The sequence below is a fragment of the Crocodylus siamensis genome, chromosome 1, assembly GCF_052110815.1.
Source record: "Crocodylus siamensis isolate JL-2025a chromosome 1, ASM5211081v1, whole genome shotgun sequence".
NCBI classification, from domain to species: domain Eukaryota; kingdom Metazoa; phylum Chordata; order Crocodylia; family Crocodylidae; genus Crocodylus; species Crocodylus siamensis.
This window is the reverse complement of record NC_143395.1, coordinates 401,212,406-401,240,282: the sequence shown is the minus strand read 5'-3', so window position 1 is coordinate 401,240,282 and position 27,877 is coordinate 401,212,406. Positions and strand designations below refer to the sequence as shown.

The following is a 27,877-nucleotide window of genomic DNA, read 5'->3' as shown; positions in this document are numbered from 1 at the left end:
TCACAATATGGGTTGTGTACAGGATAATTATTCTGACAAAAAGCTACCTTTATCCAATATATTCATGCTTCGTCAGCCCCATGGAGCTCAGCCCAGTGGTGGGAAGTGGCAGGAGAGCCAATGGTGGAGCCACACGGAGCGGGGCCCTGGCAAGCACAGCCCAGTGGTGGGAGACTCCGCAGCCCTGCAGAGGTAAGCCTGGCAGCGGGAGGTAGGGGAGAGCCACAGGCCAGGGCTGCGCTTGAAGCCAGGGCTGTGCTCAGAGCAGTGCTCAGAGCAGCTCCGCCACTGGCTCTTCTACCGCCTCCCATCACCACCAGGCTGAGTTCTGTTGGGCTGGCGGAGCTGCTCAGAGCACAGCCCGGGCTCTCCTCCACCTCCTGCCAGTACCCATAGGCCATCTGGGCCCAGCCCCACATCCCCAGCCTCTGGCAATACAGGTGGTTGGTGGGGCCATGCCAGCTACCTCTGGCCACTGGAGTAGGGAGAGGTGGGGAATAGCTGACAGGAGCTGCTCCACCATGGCCAGGCAGACCTGGGCTGCTGGTGGGACAGGGCTCAGAGGGGGAGATTAAATCCCTCTGCCTGCTGCCCATGCCAGGAACTGCTACACCCCATGCAGACAAACCCTGGCTGCAGTCCCCCCGATGGAAAAGAAGAGGGAGGCAAGAATAAGTCCCTTTGCCTCAGGGGCCAATGCTGGCCAGTGTCTGGCCACACCCTGCCCCTGCTCTGGCTAGAGAACAGAGGGGCGGGGCCAGCCCTGCTCTCTGGAGCAGACACCACAGCACAACCCAGGGCTGAAAAGCATGCTGGGATGCTAGGGGACTCTGGTTTAACTTAAACCAAGAAAGGGTCTGGGACAGAAGTTGTATAAACCAGTTTGACCCAAATCAGTTGCGTCTGATACTACATTCAACCAGGTTTATCTTAAACCAGTTTTGGCCATTTTGAAACTGGTCTATATGCACCGAACTTACGTTCTCTTACAGGTTGAAACCAATTTCTGGTCACTTAAACTGGTTTATATGCAACCTCTGTGCCTAGCCAGGGTGACTATATGTCCCGGATGAGACAAAACAGTCCCAAATTTCAGGAAGCCAGTCTCGGTGACAATTAAAATGCATGTCCTGGCCATGGGGCATGGAGGCAGAGTGGCAGAAGCTGTGAAGCAAGCAGCCCCATTAATACCAATTGTAAAGAACACTGGGTTATTAACAGGCCATTGCCACCCTACAGCCTGGGGGGGAGGGAGGGGGAGCGGGGCCAGCAAGCAGGCAGGCACTTTCCTGACTTCACATGATCTCAATATAGCCACCCTATTCAAACACCAATGCACTACTGGAAGTGAACTAATGAAGAGGTGAAATTATGGTGGCAGGTTACAAAGGTTAGGTGTGAACCAATTACTTCCTGACCTTTTAATGCTTATATCAATGAAAAATTTAACTGTTTTTTAATAAACTGAGGGAATGTGTTATATATTTACACAACAGTAACAATCTGTGTCCTTTGGTGCCCTCTACAGGGCATATTACGCAATATAAAGCTACGGCTGGGCAAGAAACAGCCCTTTTCCCTACAGAACTGTCATCCAAATAAATGTCACTGGTAAGTAAAGCCTCTGAATTTAAGAATTTGATACAATTCATAGAGTACATTTTTATTTCCGTATGTCTGTTCCTGATAGCTAGTACGATCTTGCTACTGGATCTCTGTACAATTCAATTCCTGTGGAAAAGCAGTTCTCTTAAGGATCCAGAATCCAAAAAAGAACCTGAACCTAGGAACTAATGCCTGACGTACACTTACTTTGTAGTTGGTTTCTAGGGAGAAGGCAGGGCAGCGCAGCACCGGCTTAGAGAGGCATGACCTTTTCTAGACAACAGCCTATTCCCAATTTCTAGTGTCAGTAGCTGACTGAACGGGGTCTGCTTGCCTATCTAGTGGCCACTGTTTGCACTTTAAATTTTACATTGCAGCAAAAATTCATGCTTAGGGAAGAAAAAAAGACAGTGACAGACACATTTTCAAGAATGATATGCTAACCGAGATAGGCAGGTGCTAGAATGAGAAAACACTGCAATTCTAACAATCTTGTTTCATAACTATCGTGATGCAAATCAAAGGATACATAATCAGCATATACAAATACTTTACATTTCTATGGCATTTCCATTAGTGGATGTTTAAACTATCCCCAAGCACAAAACAAAGACTTATCTACAGGAACATCCTACAACTGCACCATTATCCACTCCTACTATAAAACAACATTTCAAGCAAGTTAACACACAAACAGAAAAGCCAAAGTACATTTTACTTTCCTATAACACCTGCTAAAAAAAAGAAAATCAAACAACAATGTAAGGCACAGGTTCATTCATTATTTATGCAGTTCTCATTCACTCACTTGGGATCCAGGCAAGCAATACAAAGCAAACAAAAAGAAGATTCATTTTGCACAAATCATCAAATGATATGCAAATGATATACAAGTCAGTCATTCCCTCATTTACTCCACATTGCTCACCATGATCTGTCAGTCAGTGAGTGGGAACCAGGTCTCACACTTCCCTGTCAACAATGCAATGATAAGTGATTTCGGTAAAAGCTAGAGGAAGTGCTGCATGAAGATGCTGAGGAACAAGATCTTGACCTAGCATCAGAAACTGGTAGTGGAGGCTGGAGAACATGTAGTGAAATAATCTGGCACAGGACTGTACAACCCCTGTGGAGGAAAGAAGAGAGCAGTGGTAGTGGAGAAGTGGACAAGATGAGTGGGACAGAGGACAGCAACAGTGACAACAGCAGTGGGTCCTTCAGTGGAAGCTGGAGTGACAACAATGAAAAAGACCAGTTGAGCCGAGTACCTGACCCCAGAAACAGGGCATGAGTGGACATGAAGGGAGGGCTGGTTGGAGAGACCAGAAAGGACTGGGTGTACATTGTGTGGTTTGTGGGCGGTTTATGGAAATTGTAACTGGTACGGGTGGTCAGCAGGCTTTTGCACAGGTATAGGTTTCTTTTCTGTAACACGATCGGTTAGATATATATAACCATATACAGAGAGAGGAATATATTTTTTACAAAAAAAAGTGCCATAGGGCTGCACTGTACGAGCACCTCGCTAAAAATCAGGGGAGCCCCCTGCTCTGATTTGACCAATTTCTATCCTGCGTCAGGAGCACCGTGTGGAAGGCCAGGAACCTGCTCCTCTACAGACAAACAGACGCAGAGGTAGTGGGCTGCGTGAAGATGGCTCCAAGTGAACTCCAAACCTACCATCAGAAATCAGTAGCAGAGGATGGAGAAGACGCAGTGAACACCATCTGGCACAGGGACATGTGGTACAGGACCATACAACCCCCACTGAGGAAAAAAGAGAGAGACAGCAGCAGAGAAGAGGACCAGACGAGTGGGACAGAGGATGGTGACAGTGACAACAGCAGCAGCAGATCATCTAGCGGAAGCTGGTGTGACAATGACGAAGACACCAGGTGAGCCAAGTACCTGACCCCAGAAACAGGGAACAAGTAGACATGAAGGGAGGGCTGGTCAGAGAGATCAGAAAGGACTGGGTGTATTTTGCGTGTGGTTTGCAGATATTGTAACAGGGACGGGCGGACAGCGGGCCTTTTTACGGGTGGAGGGTTTTTTTCTGTAACAGAATTGTTTTTTTTTTATATATATATATATATATATATATATATATATATATGAGAGAGAGAGAAATATATACACTTTTTTTTTTTTTTTTTGTAAAAAAGGGCTCTAGGGCCTGAACTTTCTCATAGCCCACTGAGCCCTACCAGTGGGAGTCCAGAAACACAGAGAGGGACAGTTGGGGAAACCCAGCTATGTGGCTCTGCACCTGTGCTAAGAGGTATGGAAAATGGTGAGCACAGCCATACTGTATGGGCACCTTACCAAGCACTAGAGGAGCCCCTCACACTGTTTCGACCAGTTTGGGTTCTGTATCAGGACAGCCTTGTGGAACACCAGGAACCTTCTGCTGTACAGACAAATGGACACAGAAGTAGGGGGCTGCGTGAAGATGGCACTGAGCAAACTCCGGACCTACTACCAGAAATCAGTAGCAGAGAACAGAGAAGACACAGCAAAATGCCACGTGGCACAGGACCATACAACACCTCCCATCCCCACCCAACCCAAATGAAGAAGGGAGCAAAGGCAGCAGAGAAGAGGTACATACAAGTGGAACAGAGGACAGCAACAGCAGCAGCAGCAATAGTGGGTCCTCCAGCAGAAGCTAAAGTGGCAATGACGGAGAGACAACCTGAACTGAGTATGTGACCCCGCAAGCAGAGCAAAGGTGGACATGAAGGAAGGGCTGGTCTGAGGCACCAGAATGGACTGATGTTGTTTTGGGTGTGTTGCATGCATTTGTGGATACTGGATGTCACCAGACACTAGGGGAGACCATCGTCCCATTTCAACCAGTTTGCATCCTGTGTCAGGAGTGCCATATAGAAGGCCAGGAACCTCCTGTTGTACAGGCAAATGGATGTAGAGGTAGTAGACTGCATGAAAATGGCTCTAGGCAAGCTCTGGACCTATTACCAGAAATCAGTAGTGAAGGATGGAGAGAAAGCAACCAAAGCCACCTGGCACAGAGACATGTGGCACAGGATAATCCAACGTCCCATGAGCAAAGAGGGGACCACAGACCATGGATCATAGGCTCAACCACAGACCATGGATCATGGGCTCATCATGGTTCTATGAGATCCTTAACCAGTTCTGCAGTATGTATGGCCTGTGGAGCACAGGCCCTGTGACCATGGGCAATCACAAGAAGATCCAGAAGCCGGGGAGGCGGGAGGACATCATGTGACGCTTGCCAGACCATGTGGAAGCACATCAACTGCAAGGACCTACGCAAAGATCACAGCAATCTGAACCGGCTGATAGCCCACCAAGCCCTGACAGTGAGGGATCGGAGGTATAGAGAGGGACAGCTGGGGAGACCTAGCTGCCTGTGGCTCAACTGCCACAGAGCCACCAAGCCAACTGACCACCTCTTCTGGCTCTGCACCTGTGCCAAGGAGGTATGGAACAAGGTGAAGTAGCTCGGCGAAGCAGTATCCAGCTGGCCAGAGAAGCAACACTGTACAGGCACCTCGGCAAGGACCAGGAGAGCCCGTCAGCCACTTCAACCAGTTGGCAGCCTGTGTCAGGAGTGCCCTGCGGAAAGCCAGGAAGCTCCTGCTGTAGTCACATGGATGTAAAGGTGGTAGACTGTGCAAAAATGGCTGAGAGAACTCCAGACCTCTTACCAGAAATCAGTAGTAAAGGATAGAGGACATGGCCAAAGCCACCTGGCACAGAGACACTTGACACAGGATCCTCCAAACTCCCCCCCAGCAGGGAAGCGTGCTGTGACAGTGAGGAAGAGGAAGAGACAAACAGAACTGAGGATAGTGACAGTGACAGCAGCAGCAAGTCCTCCAGTGGGACCTGGAGCAACACTGACAGGGACAACAGGTAAACCGAGTCTGCGACCCTGCAAGTGGGGTGGGAATGAAGGGAATGGGTTGCCTGGTCCAGCATTTCTCTGTATGTGGCATGTAGGCACAGATACTATAACCATTTCGGGGGGCCAGAGGGCCTTTGTATGGGTTCAGATATTGTAACAGGTTATGGTTTTTTCTCTGTGGTATGATATATATGTTTGGTTTTGGTTTTTTCCCCCTTCCCCCTCCTGTCCTTCTCCCAAAGAAAAACCCATGACCATCAGGGCAGTTTTCCTAGTTGCACATTTCTGGCATGGGGTAATACCCACAGAGGTAAGGTAAACCTCCCACTTGCTGCTCAAGTGGCAAGATCTTGGCTTTATGCTCACTTTATGGAAATAAGGGACTCCTCCCTAGCTTTTTCCTGTGGCCTTAGGGCTAAGGGCAAGTGAAACTCAGGGGCACCTAAACCCCACATCTCTGGGCTTTGACCTGCATATAGGATGCCTGCCAAAGTATTTGGAAACATCTGAAGCCCCAGATGGGATGGAGAATGTTTCCCACTGGTAAGGCCACTTATGGTTCTTGACTGACTCATGGATTTGGAACTGATTTGGATTGGAACATGATTTTTTTTTTTTTTTTAAAAGGAAAAAGATCTTTCTCCCTGGCTTGTTCCTGCAGCCATACAGCTGAGAGCAAGTAAAGCTTGGGGCATCTGAACCCTAAGCCTCCAGGTTTGGGCCTGCATGTAGGATGCCTGCCAAATGGTTTAGAAACATCTGAATCTCCAGGTGGGCGTGGAGGATGTTTGCTGATATTAGAGCCACTTATGTTTCTTGACGGACTCACAGTTAAGTATTTGGAATTGTGTTCCAAGGCTGATTTGGCTTGGAACACAAATAACTGTCATTAAAAAAAAAAAAAAAAAAGAAAAAGCTAGAGGATCCCCACCAGAGGCCTCCCAATCTTTTTTATCCAGGGTCCCAAAACATCTCTGAACAGGGACCATATGTCTGCTGAGCATCACCTGTACTTCTGAGATGTCCTACTGTGGGGTCCCTTCCTAGCAATAAGGTGGCCTTCCTTTTCCTACTTTTTGGAAGCTGGGAAGATCATAGCACGCTATAATAAACCTACAATAAGAATTAGACTTCCTGAAGCAAGACTGCTTTGTGGTCTACATCAGTAGTCCTCAATCTTTTGGTCCTGTAGCCTGATGAGTTGCATGGGAATGGTCCACATGTTTTTGCATGTGGTACACAAATACAATTCACTCCTTGGTCTTGAAGGTAGGAACCATGGATCCACAGCACCTGGGAAGTTCCCTAGAACTGTTTTGCATATCACTGTAATATAATAACAAACAATGCTATCTTTTGACAATAAAGTAGAGCCCATAATCTGGATATGGAATAATATATAGGAGACTATTGAAGAGATTATATGGTTTCTGTTTCAGCATATTTAACGTTGCTGAAATTCCTCTATTTTTCTAATTCTGTCTGTGTGTAAAGTAAGTATACACCACAGTTGAACTGTGACACTTGAAATTTAAGGCATACAGTTACAGGCCAATGAAGCTGCAAGCACTTACACAAAAACTTGGTTCAATCTACAAAGCAAATGGATCACTTTTTCCAAGTACCTTTTAGGGAAAACAAATTTATTTTGTATAGCGTCTCAGCTTTGCATTCTGTGAATAGCATACACAAAATATACAGGCAGGTAAGGAAGTACAGGCAACCCCTGCTTAGCGCTCGTAATTGGTTTCTGAAAAAACGAGCATTAAGAGAAACCAAAAGTATTTGATGTCCCAAGATGGTGACCACAATTGTTTCTAATGACTCAAGATGGCAACTGCAAGCATTATAACAAAACTCGCTGAGCGCTAAGTGAAATCAGGTATCAATTTAGAATGAGCGTTATAGCGAAATAGCGTTAAGCAAAACAGCGTTAAGTGGGGGTTACCTGTAATGCTGAAAATAAGAAATTGTTTTACTCACTTGTTTCACATTTTCTGCCAAGAACACTATATATACACTGCAAAATCCCAGTTGTGTTATCACAAGAAAAAAGTCAACAATATGCCTGAAAGGGGAAAAAAAAAAAATCCAATAAAATTAAGATGTTGCCAATTAAGCCATTTCCGAATGATAAAACTGGTGCACTATTTTATACTAAGGGCATGTCTATACTTTGTCCAAATATACTTAACAGCACTGCCATGAAAACTTGCCCCTCGCACTCCATTTTCTCCAAATGCCAAAGAAAAAGAGGAATATAGCCACTGTCAGAGCAGCACAAAGCACAGAATCATAGAAAACTAGGATTTTCTTGTAATCCACCACCTACCTCTTCCTGCCCCTTTCCAAAAAGGCCTTCACTAGCAAACTCCCCTGTAAGCTGGTCTGTTTGGAACCTTAGTCCCAAAAGGTTCCCTTTTCTTTGCTTCCTTTCACCAAGCATACAGTGAAGGAAGGTGAGGGAGTTTCAAAGCAAATTCTCTAGCAAACGCCCCCTCACTCAGGACTCTAGTTAAGAAAGGGTATTAAATATTGGTGTAACTGCTGAGATATGCAATCATAGAATCATAGAAAATTAGGGCTGGAAGTGACCTCAGGAGGTCATCTAGTCCAACCCCCTGCTCAAAGCAGGACCAGCCTCAGCTAGATCATCCTAGCCAGGGCTTTGTTGAGCTGGGCCTTAAACATTTCCAAGGATGGAGATTCCACCACATTTCTAGGTAACTTGTTCTAGTGCTTCACCACCCTCCTAGTGAGAAACTTTTTCCCCAATATCTAACCTAAACCTCCCTTGCTCCAACTTAAGACTATTGCTCCTTGTTGTGTCATCTGCCACTACTGAGAACAGTCTAGCTCTATCCTTTTTGGAACCCCCCTTTAGGTAGTTCAAGGCTGCTACTAAATCCCAGCTCAGTCTTCTCTTCTCCCAACTAAGTAAGTCCAGTTCCCTCAGCCTCTCCTCAGAAGTCATTTGTCCCAGGACCCGACACATTTTCATTGCCCTCCACTGGACTCTCTCCAACTTGTCCACATCCTTTCTGTAGTAGGAGGCTCAAAACTGGACACAATACACCAGATATGGCCTCACCAGTGCAGAACAGAAAGGAATAATTACTTCCCTCAGTCTGCTAGCACCACTCCTACTAATGCAGCCCAGTATATTGTTAGCCTTCTTGGCAACAAGGCCACACTGCTGACGCATATCCAGTTTATTGTCCACATTAGCCCCAACACCTTTTCTGCAGAGCTGCTACTTAATCAGTCACTACCCAGGCTGCAGCAGTGCATGGGATTGTTCTGTCCCAAGTGCAGGACTTTGCACTTGTCCTTGATGAAACTCATGAGATTTTTTTTGGTCCAACCTTCCAATTTGTCTAGGTCATTCTGGTGACATACACCGGAGGTAGGGCTAGGATTGGACCTATCTACTACACCCCCCACAGGGTGTAGTCATCTGCAAAGAGAAAGGAACAAGAGGGTGACAAGAGAAAGGGACACTCAGGTAAGCAACAACGTCCTGGGAGTAGGGGGCCACAACAGTCCTGGGAGTAGGGGGGAGGTGCATGCATCCTCAGGAGGCCTCAAGTGCCTCTACACCAATGCTCGCAGTATGGGGAGCAAGCAGGAGAAACTGCACCTCCTGATTGCGAGTAAGAATCCAGACATTGTAGGGCTCACAGAAACCTGGTGGGACCCTACCCACAGCTGGGCAGTGGGCATTCGGGGATATACCCTATACAGAAGGGACAGGACAGAGAGGAAAGGCAGGTGGGGGGTCACGCTCTATGTCAAAGAGCAACTCACAACATCAAGGATTAGCTTTGGGATAGAGGAGGGTCAGGCAGAGACACTGTGGGTCAAACTACAAGGGGAGCATGGCAAAAGGGACCTTACAGTGGGTGTCTACTACAGACCACCCAACCAGGGGGAAGAGCTGGACCGGGACTTCTCCGGTCAGCTTATGGAGGGGGTTAGGTCAAGGCATGTCATTGTCATGGGTGACGTAAACCACCCAGACATTTGCTGGGAGGAACAGACAGCCAGGTCTGACCACTTGCATAGGTTCCCGGCTGTATTACAGGACCTTCAGCTTATCCAGGAGATGCACAGCCCCACTAGGGGTAACGCGTTGCTGGACCTGGTCCTGGCCCTGGGGAGGACCTGGTGAGGGGACGGCAGGTCCTTAACCGCCTGGTCAACAGCAATCATCACCCACTGGAATTCACTATCCAGCACAGGATGTCAAGGGCTTATAGCAAGACTAAAGCCCTTGACTTCAGAAGGGCCAACTTCAATGAGCTCTGGAGATTAGTGGGGGAGGCACTGAGAGCCCAGAAGGTAGAGGAGATGGGAGTCCATGAGGGATGGTCATACCTTAAGGGGGCGATCCTCCAGGCCCAAAAGGTAACAGTCCCAGAGAGAAGCAAGGGGGGGTAAGAGTGCTCAGAAACCCCCTTGGCTCAGCAAGGGCATTCAGGAATGCCTGAGAACTAGAAGGGTGGCGTACAACCAGTAGAAGGGAGGAGCTATCATCAAGGAGGAGTACTCCTCCTCTGCCCATGAGTGTAGGAGGGCTATTAAGAAGGCCAAGGCAGAGATGGAACTCAGGCTAGCATCCAGGATTAAGAACAATAAAAAGTCCTTTTTCAAGTAGAGAGCACCAGGCAATGTAGGGCCCCTGCAAGACTCAAATGGTAACCTTGTGGCTATGCCAGATGAGAAAGCCGATATTTTTAACAGCTTCTTTGCCTGTGTTTTCTTGAACAGGGACCAGGGCACCCCTCCTGCCAGAGGTAGGGACAATCTCGGGGATAGCTTGGTCAGGCCTTGGGTCAGTGCAGATATAGTTAGGGATTTTCTGGAAAGGCAGGTGCAAATGCCCTCCACCCAAGGGGGGTTGAGGAATCTAGCAGAGGTCATCATGGAGCCCTTGGCCCAGCTGTATGAGCATTCGTGGTCATCTGGCCAGGTGCTGGGGGACTGGAAACTAGCTAATGTCCCCATTTTTAAGAAAGGGAGGAAGGAGGACCCAAGTAACTATAGGCCTGTAAGCCTCACTTCGGTCCTCGGGAAGATCTTGGAGAAAGTCATCAAGGAGCACATATGTGGGGGCCAGCAGGGGAGATCATGGTCAGGGGCAACCAGCATGGGTTCATCAAAAGCAGGTCCTGCCTGACCAACCTGATTGCCTTTTATGACCAAGTAACTAAATTCTTGGATGTTGGTGTTGCCATGGACGTAGTCTTTCTAGACTTTAAGGCGGCCTTTGACAATGGGGTTTCTCACCCCATTCTCATCAATAAATTAAGTGACTGTGGCACTGATGCCTACACAGCTGGATGGGTAAAAAAAAAAACTGGCTGATGGGGCGCACCCAGAGAATAGTGGTGGATGGGTTGTACTCAGCCTGGCTAGATGTGAGCAGTGGGTTAACATCGTCATCAGCGACTTAGATGAGGGGGTTGAAAGCATGCTGTCCAAGTTTGCTTATGACACTAAGATGTGGGGAGAGGTGGGCACACTTGAAGGGAGAGAGAGGCTGCAACTAGATTTAGACAGACTACAGAAGTGGGCAGATGAGAATAGGATGGGGTTCAACGTAGATAAAGGCAGGGTGCTGCACCTTGGGAGAAGGAATCCACAGCTTACATACAGGCTGGGGAGTTCCCTCTTTGAAAGCGCAGAGGCGGAAAGGAATCTTGGAGTCATTATTGAACATAAGCTGCCAATGCCAGACCACAGCCAGGAAGGCCAGCCATACCTTGTCATGCATCCTAAGATGCATCTGAAGCTGGTCCAGAGAGGTTATACTCCCCCTCTCCGCGACATTGGTCAGGCCGCAATTGGAGTACTGCGTCCAGTTCTGGGCGCCCCACTTTACAAAGAATGTGGCCAGCCTGGAGAGTTCAGAGGAGGGCCACTCATTTGGTGAGAGGGCAACAAGACAGGACCTGTGAGGAGAGACTGTGGGACCTGAACCTGTTCACCCTCGGCAAGAGGAAGCTGAGGGGGGACCTGGTGGCTGCCTACAAAACTCATCAGAGGAGATCATCAGCAATTAGGAAGAGCCCTATTCTCCCCAGCACCACCTGGGGTGACAAGGAACAATGGTAATAAGCAGAAGGAAAATAGGTTTAGGTTAGAGATCAGAAGGCAGTATTTTACAGTTAGGGTGACCAGAATCTGGAACCAACTTCCTAGGGAAGTGGTCTTTGCCCCTACCTTGGGTAAATTCAAAAAGAGGTTAGATGATACCTGTGAACCCAGCATTCATTCCTGCCTGTGGCGGGGTGGGGGGCGGCGGGCTTGATGATCTGTTCAGGTCCCTCCTGACACTAGCTACTATGAAACTAGCTGAGTATGCACTCCATCCCATCTTCCAGATCATTAATAAAAATACTGACCAAAACCAGACCCAGGACCAATACCTGCAGTACTCCACTTGACACCAGATGGCAGCTAGACATTGAACCACTGATTGCTAACAACTACTAGCCTGACAATCCAGCCAGCTTTCCATCTACCTTACAGTCTATTCATCAAGCCCATACTTCCTCAGGTTGCTTGCAAGAATACTGTGGGAGCCAGTATCAAAAGCCTTGCTAAAGTCAAGGTATACTATGTCCACTGCTTTCCTTACATCCATAGAGCCAGTTATCTCATCACAGAAGTCAAATCAGGTTGGTCAGGCATGACTTGTCCTTGGTGAATCCATGTCAACTATTCTTAATCACCTTCTCCTCTAAATGCTTAGAAATGGATTCTTTGAGGACCTACTCCATGATGTTTCCAGGGACTGGGGTGAGGCTGACTGGCTCTTCTGGTGAGGCTCCCTTTCTTAAAGATGGGAACTATATTTGCCATTTTCCAGGTGTCCAGGACCTCCCTCAAATCACCATGAGTATTCAAAAATAATGGCTATTGGCTCTGCAATCACATCAGCCAACTCTCTCAGCACCCTCAGATACACTTAGCTACTTGCACTTAATACAGGGGTGGACAAAATATGGCCCGCAGGCTGAATCTGGCAACAGCTTTAGCCCCCACCCTGCTTGCCGCACCAAGCAGTGTTTGCCACCGCCACCTCTGGGCTGCCCAGCACACAAGCTCCGGGAGAGCAGCAAACACTGCCCGACATGGGGGACTGCTTCCTCCATACCAAGCAGCTGCTGCCACCATGCACAGCCCCGACAGGCAAGCCCAGAGCTGGCATGGGGCCTAGGCTGGCAGTGGGGGCAGGTTACAAGTTGGTGCTGAGCTGATCAGCACACCATGCTGCCGCTGCTTGTGCCTGCTCAGGGCAGCCCCACGTGGGCTTTGAGCAGCTGCAGGAGGGAGCGCCAGGCACAGGGCAGGGGAAGGGCCACTTTTCCCCATGCTCAGCACCAGCTCCTCCCTGACCGGCAAGCAGGGAGTCAGGGCTGCACATTGCCCCCTGCCTGTACCACAAGGCTGGGGGACACCGACTCCCTGCCTGTTCACTCCCAGTGGGAGCACGGGACCCACACCAGTGTGTCCCAGGGCCAGTGCCAGCGGGGCCTAGAGCAGGGCAGCAGGGGCTCTATGGAGCCAGGCCAGCTCCCCTCTCTCCCTACTGGTGCAGCCTAGCCCAGACCAGCCCAACTCCACAGACCCCTGCCAGCCTGCACCCTGCTCTGGGCCCCACTGGTGCTGGCCCTGGGACATTGGTCCGAAGACACTGGGACACTGCCAAGGGGAGGGGCTAGCCATGTAATTAAAGCACACATCTAAAACACATACAGCCCACCAAACAAATACTCAGCAAGGCAAACACACAGGCAGCCCTGCCTCACTTACTTTTCTGGAGGAGGATCTGGTGCCTGGCTCTTCCTCCTCTTGCTTTTAATGAACTGTTTGCAAATTGCCCTGTTTGCGGCCCCTATTCTCTCACCTGCTGCCACTCTAATAAGCATGACCAAGACTAAGAGCAGCTCTGGGAACACACCAAAAAGGTGGTGTATTATTTTTTCCCCACTATCTGACACATGCAGATTGGGGCATGCTTTCAGAGCAGTGTTTCCTAGCATGGTCCAACATCTTGAAAACATTCCTAAAGGTGAAAGCAATTATTTTGAATACCAAACGGAATTCAGGAACATTGCAATGTGGGCTCCTCTTCAAAAAGGATGAGACAAATTATTTCTATAGCAGACATCAAGTAAATACTGAAGCGATGAGTTTGTTAGACATGCATAAACTGAGTATTTCATTCTAAAATCCGATACAATGAAAAGCAGTTTTCTTAAAGAATGGTAGATGGAGTACAATACTTATCTATATTCAAATATGCATTTAATATGTGCTGCAATGCTTTAGAATATGATTGGTATTAGGAGTCCTGAAACCAGAAGATGAAATGCCTTAAGCAGTCTAAAGGTAGAGAAGGTTTCAACAGCACAAACTAAGAATAGTTTTCTTCAGTTCCTACCAAATGGCAGATTACAATATGATCCTGGTTCAGTCATAAGGGCCAAGTACAGACATTATCCCTTTACCAGTATAAGTGATTGGAAACTGGTCTATACCTGTAACAGAACAGATTTTCGTCACACCCTGGCCGATTTAAAAACAGCAGGAAACCCAGTCTAAGATCTGCACCACCCTCGCCCCCAAAAGCGCGAACGTGTATTCTGTTTGCTACAAATCTAAACTGCACCACTTACAGAAAACCATGCAACCTAGATCAATTCCTCCTCAAGCTTTTTGAATGTTTGTACCTAACCAAGAATCCAAATGGTGAATCTCTGAGAGGTTGGGGATTTTCAGGACTGTGGTGGGGTTTGCCCTCCTCTATAGCAGAGGGCATGGCCCTCTTCCTTTTATCTCACAAGTGTTTTTTAACAACTTTGCAACAGCAGGACATTGGCTGCCGTGGTCACTGCTTTACCCGTACCAGGTTAGAGTGTTATGTCCTGTGGTTTTGTCAGGATTGATCGTGCAGTTCTGCTAACAGGTTAGACAATGGATTTATATAAGATGGTTCGGATATGGATGATCTTGCTTTAGGCAAGGGGTTGGACTAGATGATCTCCGGAGGTGCGTTCCAGCCCTCCTTCTCCAATTCTCCCCCTCTAACTGTCATTCAAGTTATTTTGCAAGGCCTATGTTATAAGCTTTGGCAGCCTGAAGAAGCATTTTAATGGAAGTCCATTTAAAGAATTGCATGTGCAATAGAACTCTAATTTTGCAGAAGAAAATATTGTGCAGTACAGCTTCTCTAGAATTTAGAATGGTCATGTGTACATTACAATGTCCAAAGTGTTACAGGGCTTCCATTCTATTACCATAAACCAAGTTTCTCCAAACTGAATTATACTGCATTCCTATAATCACCAGAGATCTGAAAAGATTAATTTGCTTTATTTGAATAATAATAGCCAAGATACACTGTACAACATATTGTATCCTGGAAAAAACAGGGGCAAATCATATCCAGTGTTAAAAAAGAAGAAAATTCTTATACATGCTTATTAAAATTGGAATTTAATTTTGAAACTGTCTCCAAGATTTTGGATATTATTATTGTGAAGTGATCACAATCATTGCATAGGGTTTACACAGCCATAAAACAAACTATTAAATATTTTTCCTCTTGGAGAACGTCAAAAGACAGACAAGCTATTAACACTTTCATTTTATTATTGTTCTTTCAGTGTTCTTATCTGTTTAATTATTGTGAAACAAAATAAAGATTACTCTGCAACATGCATTTTATATTCAAATAAGAAAATGAATTAGCTGTGAGACTTCCACCTTTCAACCCTCCCACAATATTATGACTGTAAGGGCTTTAAGCCAGGGACCATATTTTGTCCTGCATTTACAGAGCACAGGCGGAGTCTTGGTCAAGAACTAAGCGCTACAGTACTAGAGAGCAATAGCACAGTGTAAAAACATTTCTAACACAGAGATCACATTTCCTAACGCACACATTAGGTAGAAAGGCAACCCCATAACTTTTCCCAGTTTACTTTTAATGTCATTTATTTACTTTTAAAGTCATTCAATTTCACTACTTTAAATGTTATGTATTACTTAAATGCCACAACAAGCTTACCTTCCCCAAGAAGCTCGTTTTTGAAGGATGTTCAGGGGCCCTATTTCCATGGCAAAGCTAACTGTGTCACTATACCCTAGTGAGGTCTTTTTCAACCTGAAATGACAGAATGGAGAGGCATTGCCATAATACATCAAGGCTAATCTCTTATGCCATACCCTGACAAGTATAGCGGACCCGCAAGATCACAATTAAAATTTCTGTATCATGTGGAAGGCAGGGGTGGTAAGGCACGTTCATCTGAAATCAGTCAAAGAGAGAGAAAGATGCTAGTTGTGTCCCCTCATCAACACAGACCCCCTTCATCACTGGGCCAAGCAACAAAAATTTAACATCTGTGGTTCATTCATCTACTCACCCACTGACATCATATACACCACCCTGATTAAAGTGCCCCTCTGCTGTCCAGACAGGACAATCCCTACACAGAAGAATGAATGGATACCAAGACAATCCCTACACAGAAGAATGAATGGATACCAATTTAGCTTAAATTCCAGAAACCCAGAAAACCCCACAGCAGAACACTTTCACTTTCCTGGACATTCTATCACTGACCTCAGAGTAGTTGTTCTTAAACAAGAAAACTTTAAAAGTCAACTTGAGTGTGCAGTTGCCTCTGGCTCTCTGAACCAGCTGGTCTTGAGGGCACATACACATGTGCCAGATGCCTGCTCTGACACATGGTAATTCACTCATACAACAAGCTTTAGTTAAAGCTCCCCTGCAGCCATTTTGAAGTGCAGAGATGCTTAATGCACACGACGCCAAAGTTGCTGGAGCATGCTAATTAGCACGCTCCAGCAAACTTGATTAATTGAGTCTGCTCCAATGCATGCTAATTAGCAAGCATTGGAATAGGGACCTGGCAGGTGTGTAGGTGCCTTAACGCAATGATTCTCAACCCAGGTGTCAGCAAAACGTGTGAAGAGTGCCACAAAGTCAAGGAGATAAGCAGAGAAGTGCAGCCTCAGGCTTGTCCCTACCTGGGTGATGCCCCACCCCCACTGCCCAGCCCCTCTACAAGGATGTAAGTACTACAGTATATAAATGAGTTACTGTATCAGGATGCCACAATTCACAACAGTTACGAATGGGTGCCTTAAGTTCAATGACGGTGTGCCCCAAATTCAAAAAGGTTGAGGACCAACAGTCTAAGGGCTTTAACAGAAATTATTTTTGTTACCATTTATATGCAAGATTAATAGGACAAAATGCAAACATGGCTGTTTGTCATGTTTTATATGACTACTGTCACAGAGCGGGGACCCAGGAGTGGCCATGATCTCTCCTGGTGCCCCCTACTGTGCCAAGTGGGTGTCCATGCACCCTCATTCTCGCCCGCCATGTCTTTGATGAAAAAGTATTAAGGGAGGCTGCCTTTTACCCCCTTGAACACGGTACCCCTTGGCATACTCCCACCAGTACCTCGTCTACTGATGATTCTGTGCACTCCTGCCACAGGGCTGTGCGTGGCTCCTACCATGCCTAATACCATGCCCCAAGCCTCTCAGATGTACCAGACGTTGTTGCGTCTATTGTCTTTTCTTAGCAGCCCCCCCCCGGGGCCCCTCCCCGTACGCTCGCCCTCTCCGGGGCTTCTTATTCCTGTAGGCCCTCCCTGGGGCTCACCGCGATACTCTCACCCTCCCTGGGGCTCTACTCACACCCATGCCCGCACTGGGGCCTTGCTTGCGACTCCCGCGATCGGGGCTCAGGTGGCCGTAGCCGTGCCTGGCCCGGCCCCCAGACCTGCCTTATCGGGTCACTCACCCGCACTGGGCTCTTAGCCCCGCACAACACTGCCCCACTGGGGCCAGGGTCTATACAAGCCCCAAAATGCAGCACCCCCTCTGACACCAGGAACCCCCACGCTACTGGGGAGCTCCCATGAGGCCTCCTCCAACCCCTACAGCCTCACCCGGTCCTCTGGTGTAACAATAACCAAAACCATAAGCCAAGCTGCTGTAATACAAAATCCAAGCCTCCTGGCCAAAATGCAAACTCTAGCCCTCTGGCTAAACCTCCTTCAAACCCCCACCAGGGCTGGCTCCCCCAGTCCTCAACCAAAGCTGGTCAGGCTGTCTAGCTTCTACTCCCACAGATCTCTCTCTTTCTCAGCTGCCAGAAGGGAACTGCCTGCTGGGCCTCCGCTTAGGCTGTTTATACAAGCCAGGCCCTGCCCCTTTCCGGTCAGCTGACCGACTGCGGTTGCCCCGGCAACCCACGCCTGTCCTTCTTTAGGAGCAGGCACTTCAGTGCCCTGCAACACATACATTCACACCATTTTCCCATTTAAAGAAAATGGCTGAATAGACACAAATCCAAGACAAAGATTTTGCTGCTTGAAACAGCACCACAGATTTAACAGGTGAGACACTGCCAGTTTCCCCATAATGCTCCGTTGTGGCAGAGGCCCCAGAAAGGAAGGAAGAGTGGGTGGCTCCCTAACAGCCTGTCAGGGTGTTCAGCATACTTTTCCCTACTCAGTCTTCCTGATCAGTTGATCAGGGGGCCTCTACCACAGCCAGGCAACTGCCCCCTGCCCAGTGTCCAGGCTCCTGCCCATGCCAACAGCCACAGGAGAAGCACTGGCTCTGTGACAAGAGTGTTCTGGCCATGGAATCCATAGTATCATAGTGCTTCGGGTCAGAAAGGACCTAAACAGATCATCAGGTCCGACCCCCTGCTCCAGGCAGGAACAGGTGTCAGGGTCGTATCATCCCAGCCAAATATCTGTCCAGTCTCCTCTTAAAGACCCCCAAGGTAGGAGAGTACTACCTCTCTTGGGAGCCCATTCCAGAGCCTGGCAGCCCTAACTGCAAAGTAATGTCTCCTGATGTCCAGCCTGAACCTTCTCTCTAACAATCTGTGGCCGTTATTCCTAGTTGTGCCAGGTGGTTGGCCGGGGGAACAGTCTCCCCCAATTCTCACTGGTCCCCCCGCTGAGTTTGTAAATGGCCACCAGATCCCCTCTCAGCCTTCTCTTGTGGAGGCTGAATAAGTTCAGGCCCTTTAGCCTCTCTTCATAGGGCTTGCCCCAGTGCCCCTTGACCATGCAAGTGGCCCTCCTCTGGACCCTCTCAATGATAGCCACATCCCTCTTGAAGTGTGGTGCCCAGAACTGGATGCAGTACTCCAACTGCAGCCTGACCAGCGCCACCTAGAGAGGAAGGATCACCTCCCTGGACCTGCTTGTGATGTATCTGTGGATGCACAAGGTGCATCCTTGTGTCCTTTTTAACTGCTTCCTCGCATTGGCAATTCATGTTCATCCTGGAGTCAACAATGTGCTTTCAGCCACTGTGTTGACAAGAAGGGTGTTCCCCAGCCTACAGATGTGTTGCTGGTTCCTTCTCTCTAGATGCAGTGCCTTGCACTTCTCTGCATTGAATTCCATCCTATTTTCATCCACCCACCTCTGTAATTTGTCTAGATCTAGCTGGAGTCTGTCTCTCCCCTCCAGCAAGTCCACCTCACTCAACAACTTGGTGTCGTCAGCAAATTTGAACAGCATGCATTCCACACCCACATCCAGATAGCTGATAAAGATGTTGAACAGTACAGGCCCCAGGACCGAGCCCTGTGGGACCCCACTGCCCACATCCCTCCAGGTTGAAAACAACCTGTCCACCACTCTCTGGGTGCTACCATCTAGCCAATTTGCCACCCATCTGACTGTGTAGGCATCAATGCCACAGATACCATGTTTTTTTAAGAGAATGTGGTAGGAATCCATGTCAAAGGCCTTCTTAAAGTCCAGGAAGATGACATGCACCACAACACCCTGGAAACAGCCCTGCTTTCTGTGCCATGGGCAACAGTTACTAGAGCTGCTGCCTACCCCACAAAGCCCCAGGAATAGTTGATTCCTATGGGGCAGAGGGTGGCTACCAGAGCTGCCAACCACCCTGAAAGAGGTTCAGGGAAAGTTTCTCTTCCCATGGGCACTCAGAGCTCTTCCCTTGCTAGAGTCCCTGTGGGAACAGCTATCTTACCCCTCACGGTTGGGGATTGTGGGCAGGCTTCTCTCTCCTGCAGGCAGATGCAGGATGAGCTTGTGAGCCCTGTTTTTGCCCTGCTACCCAGACAGGTCCTGGGGCACCAGCTTCTGCTGCAAGCAAGGCCCCATCCGCCCCACAAATGAGCAGGGAGTGTCAGCAACTGCTGCTGTCCCAGGTGGAGTCCCAGAGCACTAGCCAGAGCTGCAAGCACAGCCCTGGTTCTCCTGCAAAGGGGGCAGGGGTAGGAAGTCTCTCCCTTGCAGCTGCCTCCAACCCATACCCTGAGAAACTGGGGACTCTCCATCATTAAAAGTTTCTAAAAAGAGGTTGGAAAGCCACTGGTCTGGGATGATCTGGACACAGGTTCTACTATGGGTATTTCCCATGCTTCTGGGCTTTGCTACTTGTCACACAGAGAAGGGAAAGAATCCTGCACCCCTCCCTTCATCCTCACCACTGCCACATGTTTTACAGGGGTTTTTTAAGCATTCCTCAGAGGCACTGGGTGTTGGCTGCAGCCAAGCCTAGGGATTTTGACTGGGGTGTGTCAATGTTCCTGCTGGGAATTAAGCTTGGATGTTCCTGGCTAGAGGGTCTTGCCCCTCCACTCAGGGTCATATGAATCACCATAGTTGAGGCCAGGAAAGAATTTTACCCTATGGTCAGATTGGTATGTACTGTGTGGGTTTTTTGCCTTCCTCTGTAGTGGAGGACATGGCCCTCCTCCTCAGATCTCTTGAGCTTATATTAACAACCTTTACAGCAGCAGGACATTGGAGGTCCCATCCTATACACTTGCAGGGAGGCTGCTCCAAAGTGTGGTAATTACAGTGCATCAGAGGAAACTGAATTAATTGAATCTGCTGAAGCACAGTAATTACTGCGCTCCAGCAAACTCCAGTGTCATGTGTATCACTGTCCCCACGCTGAAAAATGACAGCAGGGTGCTTCAACTAAAGCTTGTTCAATAAGCTTTAGTTAAAGCACCCCGCCACCATTTTTCAGTGTGGGGACAGTGATACACATCACACTCAAGGCACTTTAATTAGAGTGGCTCTTGGAGCTGCTCTACTAAGAGCGCTCCCCCGCTCCACACTCCCGGAACATGTGTATAAATGCCCTAGGACTCCATCCCTTTCTATCTAGTGCAATCTCCTTCCCTGTTGTTACTTCTTTGCATATTCCTTCTAGATCAGGTTTTACATTATCTTCCCATCATTGCCTTGGTCGACAAACTTCATAGTATTACAGAAACAACATCTGCTAGAATTCTAAGTATACATCTCATCTTTATTTTAATGCATCTCACCCCACAGGAAGGTCTGACATTTGCCTCCTGCACAGTATCATTTAAATGCATTTTTTCCTGCTTTGAAAATGTTAAAAATTGAGTTTCTCTATTCAAAAAGACTGACACACCATATTAACATAAAAGAAGTTTAGCAGAAAGCCACACGCAACTGTCTCTAACAAGGTAATTTAAAAAATAAATACCTCTCTCAATTATTAAACCACGTGGGGGGCCAGGGAGAAATATTTTGCATGTGACATGCAATTTCCTATTTTAATCAATTCCCATATTATTTAATGTGACAGACTGCTGGATCATGTTTTCTTCTAACCAGAGCAACTGCCTGTCATTAGAGTATAAACCCTTCCTCACTTACCATTCCCATCCAAAGCAAAGAAAGTAAAGATGGTGGACAGAGGACACTGGAACAACAGCTGTATGTTAACCCAAATCATCTCCCTGGTTTACTTAAATCTCTTTTCCTGTATGCACTAGAAAAAACTGATTTGATAGAAGGTCTTGCACTGTTATACGTTTTCCTCTCTACTCTTTTTACACAAGGAGTATTTAAGGCAAACCTTCTTGCAGAATGGAAATGGTCCCTGACAAGAATGAGAACCTGCAACCCCCCTCAGTTCTTCACTTTCTCTATTCACATTGCTAAAACATGTGCCCTTTTTCTAAAGGCTTCAGGAAAGGAACGAGAAATGGGTCAGCTAATCTCATATACATGTCAAAAAAGCTATTGCTTATAGACCCTTCTCCAAGCACATTTCTCATCTTCTCACTGTTCATTTTTTACTCATTCTTTTCTACTTTCATCTTTTCCCCAATTTTGTAAATCTTCCTTTCATACACTTCTCTCTTCTCCACACTCCTCTTCCTTTGTTTTGCACATATTGTCTTGCCCACTGGATTCAAAACAAGGCTGAACAATTGAAACAGAAGCAAGTAACACTTAACTGTAAATAAGCCTAGTTCGGTATGCAAGCAGTAAGCAAAGCACTCTTAAGTATTTAAAAGCAAATATTGTTCAAAGCACTGTAGAAGAGAGGATGACAAACAGCTAAGCATCCCTGTGTGATACCTAGAAGCTGACATTAGTTGTTGAACACAGACCTTTGTGACCCTTCTTTTGGTCTCAGAATCAGGACTGAAAATACTGCAACATCAAGACACTTTGCAGGCTAAAGATTAAAAACAAAAATAAACAGAGCAACTTACAATTCTATAGCAGAACAAAGAGCTCCACAATTACCTCTGACAAAGACAGTGGCTGCAACGTACCAAGATGTGCATACAATGAACAGATACAACTCCTATAAATACAAGGCTGATGGGTCCAATCTGTATGGAGAGAGAAGGGAGGTCATTGGTCGTAAATATATGAAGTACTTTAAGAGAACTAGTTATCACAGACAAGTCTCTCTATAAGTAATTTCACATTTCATTAAATAAGAGCTAGTTATGAGCAGGTTCAAAATAAACATGATGAACAGAGAAACAGTTTAAATACTAAAAGTCCCTATTCTTCCTGAAGAACTGAGTGTCAATTTTAAAGGCAACAACTGGGCAGACTTTATGGAAATGGCAGACTCGTCCCCAGCTTGTTCCTGAGCCCATACAAGCAAAACTCGGGGGATTCCAAACCTCAAGCCTCTGGGCATGGGCCTGCACATAGCATGCCTGCCAAAAGATTTGGAAGTATTTGAAGCCCCAGACTGGGGTGGAGGATACTTGCCAGTAGCTGGGTCACATATGGTTCTCGGATGATTCAATGGATTTGGACCTGATCTGGCTAATTTAACCAGGGACATGAAAAAATTTCCTTAAAAAAAAAAAACCAACAACAACAACAACAGCAGCAGCAAAAATACCAAAGAGTGTATACTTACCTATCAGGAAAGAATACCCTGACCAAGGTAATGCAATTAATATGGCACTATGTAGTGGAGAGTGCACCCTTATATGCTTGAGAACAGGACTCCCTACAAGAGCCTCATAGTTAGTTTCTCACTGGCCAGCTTCAGGTAGGAGTATCTCAACTACATGTCGACTTCATGGAAATGGGAGATTCCTGCCTAGCTTGCTCCTGTGGCCATGTGGCTGAAGGCAGGCAAAACCTGAGGGCATCTGAACCCCAAGCCTCCAGGATCGAGCCTGCATGTAAGATGCCTGCCAAAAGATGTAGAAATATCTGAAGCCCCAGCCTGAAAAATCTGGGGTGGAGAATACTTGCCAATAGCAGGGCCACATACGGCTCTTTAACAATTCGAAGGATTTGGAACCCACTTAGCTGATCTGGCTAATTTGAACTGGGACATGAAAAAAGTCCTTAAAAAAAGGAAAACACATCAGTGGTGTGGCAGAAAGTCTATGCATTCCTTTTGGTGGTGACAGGTGTCAGAACCCTGACCAGAGAAGCAGTCCTCTATGGGCACTAGACCAAATAACAAAGGGCCCTGATAGCTCACTTTGACCAGTTCATCTCCTGCTTCAGGCATGCCCTGTGGAAAGCCAGGAACCTGCTCAGGAAATTCTATGACCATGTAGGTGGCTTAAAAATGGCTTTGTGTAGTGGAGGATGCACCCTCCTCTGCTTGCAGACAGGACTTTCTCATAGTTAGCTTCCCACTGGCCAGCTTCTACTTCGAGGATCTTAGCTACATGCCTACTTTATGGAAATGGAGACTCTTCTCTCGCTTGCCCCTGCAGGTGTACAGCTGAGGACAAGCAAAAATTCAAACCTCTGGGCTTGGGCCTGCACATAGGATGCCTGCCAAAGGATCTGGAAGTATCTGAAGCCCCAGGCTGAAAAGTCTGGGTTGGAGGATACCTGCTGGTAGCAGGGCCGCATGAAGTTTTTGAATGATTCAGAGGATTCAGAACTGATCTGGCCAATTTGACTGGGGCATGAAAAACTTTCCTTATTAAAAAAAAGGTGTATTAAATTGGGGCCGAGAGGAAAATAATGGTGCTACAAAAAGACAGAAGAGGACGATAGGAAAGAAACAGCAGACCTTATATGGTGGAGAGAGGACTGGCATAGACTTTTCAGAGGAAAACTCTCTGAAAAGACAGTGGGTGAAAGCACCGGAATGGTGATGGGTGAGCAGGTCTGAACCATAACAGAACTAAAATAGTTTAACTGTCAAAGTATGCTTTGGTTTGCCACGTGAACCACAGCGGTCACTTGACAGGTTGGTAGAGGTGTGAGTGTATGCAAAAAACTACCCCCCAAAAACAAAAACCTAGGTATCAAAAGAAAAGAAAAGAAAAAGAAAAGAAAACCTAGGCATCCAGAGGCCCCTAATCAGCAGAGGTCCCTGAGCCCAGGCCCTGCTGGCCCATGCATTAATCCACTAATATAGCACGCTCAAAAAGTATAGGGCAAACATAATTATGCAAGATCTAATGGAAACCACCTCTGCATAAATAGCAAAAACTTTGCTTACAAAGCTACATAAGCTCCACTTAGGTGTATAAAATGTTAACAGGATGTAAAGCCCACAGTCTGACAAGGGACCTCAGCCCATAAAGAAGGAGGAGGACAAAAATTCACCCAAACAACAACTCCCATGATTCAGAAACAATTTCTGAATCAAAAGTTTTCATACATACACACACATGTACACACACACACGTGTGTCTCTAACAGAGAAATTAAAACTTCACACTGAACCAGTGACAAAAAGAAAAGCCAAGAATTCCAATTCTCAATCTTTCATCCTAACAACAAAACTCCAGAAAAGAAAAATAAGATGTCACCCTGTTTAAGTCATTATTGACAAGATAAGTAAGTGTTAGCCTGAATTCCTGCACCATCAGAAACTTTCACAAGCATCTCTTTTCCCACCTAAAGAAAAAAAAAAAAGATTCTTACCACAACGCCTGCATTTTTTATTGCAAGTGGAAGTCCTAGAAGGCCAGTTCCAATGTTTCCTTTGAGGAGATGTGTAAGTGTTTGTACAAATCTGAAATAAGAGAGTCACAGTGGAGATACTGAACAACATCAGACTGTTGGGGGGAAAAAAAAAAAAAGCTTAACAGAATGAGAAGATAACTTCATACTTTAACAATTTCAAGATAAGTCTTGTAAAAATAAAGGCCTGACAGAGGAACAACGAAGTTTTGAAACTATGTTATTTTTTGCCTATTCTGTTTTAGAATCAATGCCTCCCTATGTAGTTGTTGAGCAAACATAAATATAAAGAGAGATACTTGAGAAAAAAAAATTAAGAATTTTTTTTCAGCATTCATATTAATTGAATATTATTTCTCAGGTCTATTGGGTTGTCCAGTATAACTGACATTGTTTTCCAAGAACTTTGATTTGTCTTTAAAAACCAAAAAAACCCAAAAAACAAAAACAAAAACAAAAAAGAGTTACCATATTTCAGTGTATAAGTTGAGGTTTGGAACCAAAGTATTTACTAGGGGTGCACCAATAGAGATTTTGGGGGCTGATACCGATAGCCAATATTTAAGGTGCATCGGCTGATACCAATCCGATTTCCGATACAGCTGCCTTTGGCTGGTTAGTCTGTTACGGTAGAAGGGGAGGGGGATGGGAAGGGGCATGGAGGGGCAGATCAACGCTCCCCGCAGTGAGGAAGGGAGGGGACAAGGGCAGGCACTACCAAAGCTGGGCAGGGGGTGTGGGACAGAGACACAGCTTGTGGGGAGGGGACAGTTCCCACTACTGCTTGTACACTGGGAGGGCGGGAGGTGGGGGAGCGTGTGCCCCCCAGGTCTGCATGGGGCCGACGGGTGGATGGGCTGGAGCCAGAGCTGCTTGGCTCTTCTCGGCAGGGGCTAGGCTCAGAGTAGGCACCAGCAGCACTGGGAGGGGCGGCAGCCACCACAGATTTCACTGCAGCCCCACTCCCAGCACCGCTGCTGCCACTAGCCACCTGGCACAGCCTCAGATCTTCCCAGCGCATGGGTGGGAGGTGGGACATGAAGTCAGGCTCCAACTGGCGGTGTCAGACTGGGAGCAGAGCTTTGGCAAAATCTGGGGTAACTGCTGCCCCTTCCAGCACCACCAGCCCCCACTCCGAGCCCAGACCCCACAGAGAAGAGCCGCGCAGCACCGGCTCCAACCTGCCCCCGCATTCTGCGTAGATCCAGGGGGCAACCTCCTCCCCGCCGCCCTCCCAGGGTGCAAGCAGTGATGGGAGTTGCCCTCCCCACCACAAGCCATGCCACCATCCCACACCCATCCTGGCTGGGAAGTGCCTGCCCCTACCCCCTCCCTCCCTCGCCCCAGGAGCATTGATCTGCACCCCCACACCTCTTCCCTCTCTCCTCCCCTTCTGACTTACCAGCTGGAGGCAGCTCTCAACGCTGCCAGCCCTGCACTGTGCTGCGCTGTGGCTATGCACAGCATGGGCATTCATCAGCCAAATTATCGGCCCCGTTAGGCCAATATCCGATGCAGCATCAGTACTGATCCAATATTGGACCAATGTACCGGTGCACCTCTAATATTTACCTTTAAATTTCCACCTCATCTTAAACACCATGTCAATACTTTTGACCCCCACCCCAGTGCTGCCCCGACCTGATCCAACCTTCTTCACCTACCAACAGCATCCTTGTTGCTAGAGGCCATGGGACCCAGGCCCAGCCCCAGGAGAGCCTGCAGGCCTTGCCATCACCGTGGAGACACTGCTCAGCCTAGGCACCAAACCCAGTCCTGTCCCCTGCGAGTGGCGCTGTTTGGGCCATGCCAGCCGAGTGCTGAGCCTGACCCCAGCCCGTACGAGTGGTGCTAAGCTCAGGACTCGGCTGGCGCAGCCCCACCCCTGGTGAATGGCACTGTGGTTAGCATTTGGCTGGTACAGCCCGGGCAGCACCACTCACAGGGGATGGGGCTGCACTAGTTGAGCACCAAGCCCAACCCTGTCTCCTGAGAATGCCACTGCAATACGTGTTCACTCTCTGAGTGCCTGACCCACAGTGAGGGCACACATGGTCCAGTATAAATCCACCACATATTTCTGATCCAGAAAGTTAGGTACACCAGATCTATGAAACTCCTAACTTTAGATCAGAAAAATGGGGTCGACTAATACACCGTGTCAACCAGTACGCTGTGAAATATGGTACTTGTTTTCTGAACAACTCAAAACAGTTTATGCATAGTGAAATAATTCCAAATATTTCATCACTATTGCACTGTCACATTCTGAAAAAAAGGAGGACCTACTGAAATCAGGCCTGCATCAGGGGCTGGTCTCCAAAAAAACCTGTAATGAGAAGCACTATATAATATATGCACAACTGTTTTTTGCGCTCTCCAGTGTGCACTATAAACACTATTTATATATAGTGTCTAGAATAGTATAGTGTGTGTATAACGGTATAGTATGTATATATTTATAATAGTATTATATGTATACATATACATACACTATACATATTTAACATACATAAGTATGTAGTATACATAAATAAACAAACACTATAATGTAGTATAATATACATATATTATAAATTATTACCTAGATAATTACAGTTCACAGGAAATAAAATTAAAAGTAAGGAAAATATTTCCAAAAAACAGCTTAGGAGATATTGTTTTAAGGAGATGACATTTAGAACAGTACATACGTAATGCCCTCTTGATTATCAAGTTGGTAATGCTTCTCAACTGGCAACAATTCATTTTCATGCTCTTCATCAGAGATGCTGTCTGAATTCTGTTCTTCAATTAAAGGCTTCATTACTTCCATGTCTGTGTAGCACATTAATAAAACAGACCGGTTTTTATAAACAAATTTAGGAATATTATGTAAATCTACATGTTTTAAAAACAAAACTGGGTCTGAACTATTTGTAAATGTCATGAACTTTACCTGCAGAGTCACTAAGAGCAATGTGCTATAGTATTCACATATACACTTATACTTAAAAAAAAAAAATCAATGTTCATCCTCCTCACATTCAGCTTGTTTTGTGATCAGAGGTATAGAACTGGTTTTGTTAATTTGCTCTAA

The 27,877-nt window shown here is 46.9% G+C and overlaps 1 protein-coding gene across 2 annotated transcripts in view; it reads right to left on the bottom strand.

The window, feature by feature from the left end:
• SLC36A4 (solute carrier family 36 member 4) overlaps window positions 1–27,877 on the bottom strand; it is a 251,046-nt gene that overhangs the window by 205,728 nt on the left and 17,441 nt on the right. For both annotated transcript variants that reach the window (XM_090030581.1, XM_090030583.1), the window contains exons 2-6: window positions 27,492–27,615; window positions 24,760–24,850; window positions 22,135–22,223; window positions 15,582–15,677; window positions 7,484–7,568 (exon numbers count right to left, since the gene is read on the bottom strand). In XM_090030581.1, the coding sequence (XP_089886707.1) occupies window positions 7,484–7,568; window positions 15,582–15,677; window positions 22,135–22,223; window positions 24,760–24,850; window positions 27,492–27,615 (485 nt within the window). The remainder of the gene's footprint in view (window positions 1–7,483; window positions 7,569–15,581; window positions 15,678–22,134; window positions 22,224–24,759; window positions 24,851–27,491; window positions 27,616–27,877) is intronic.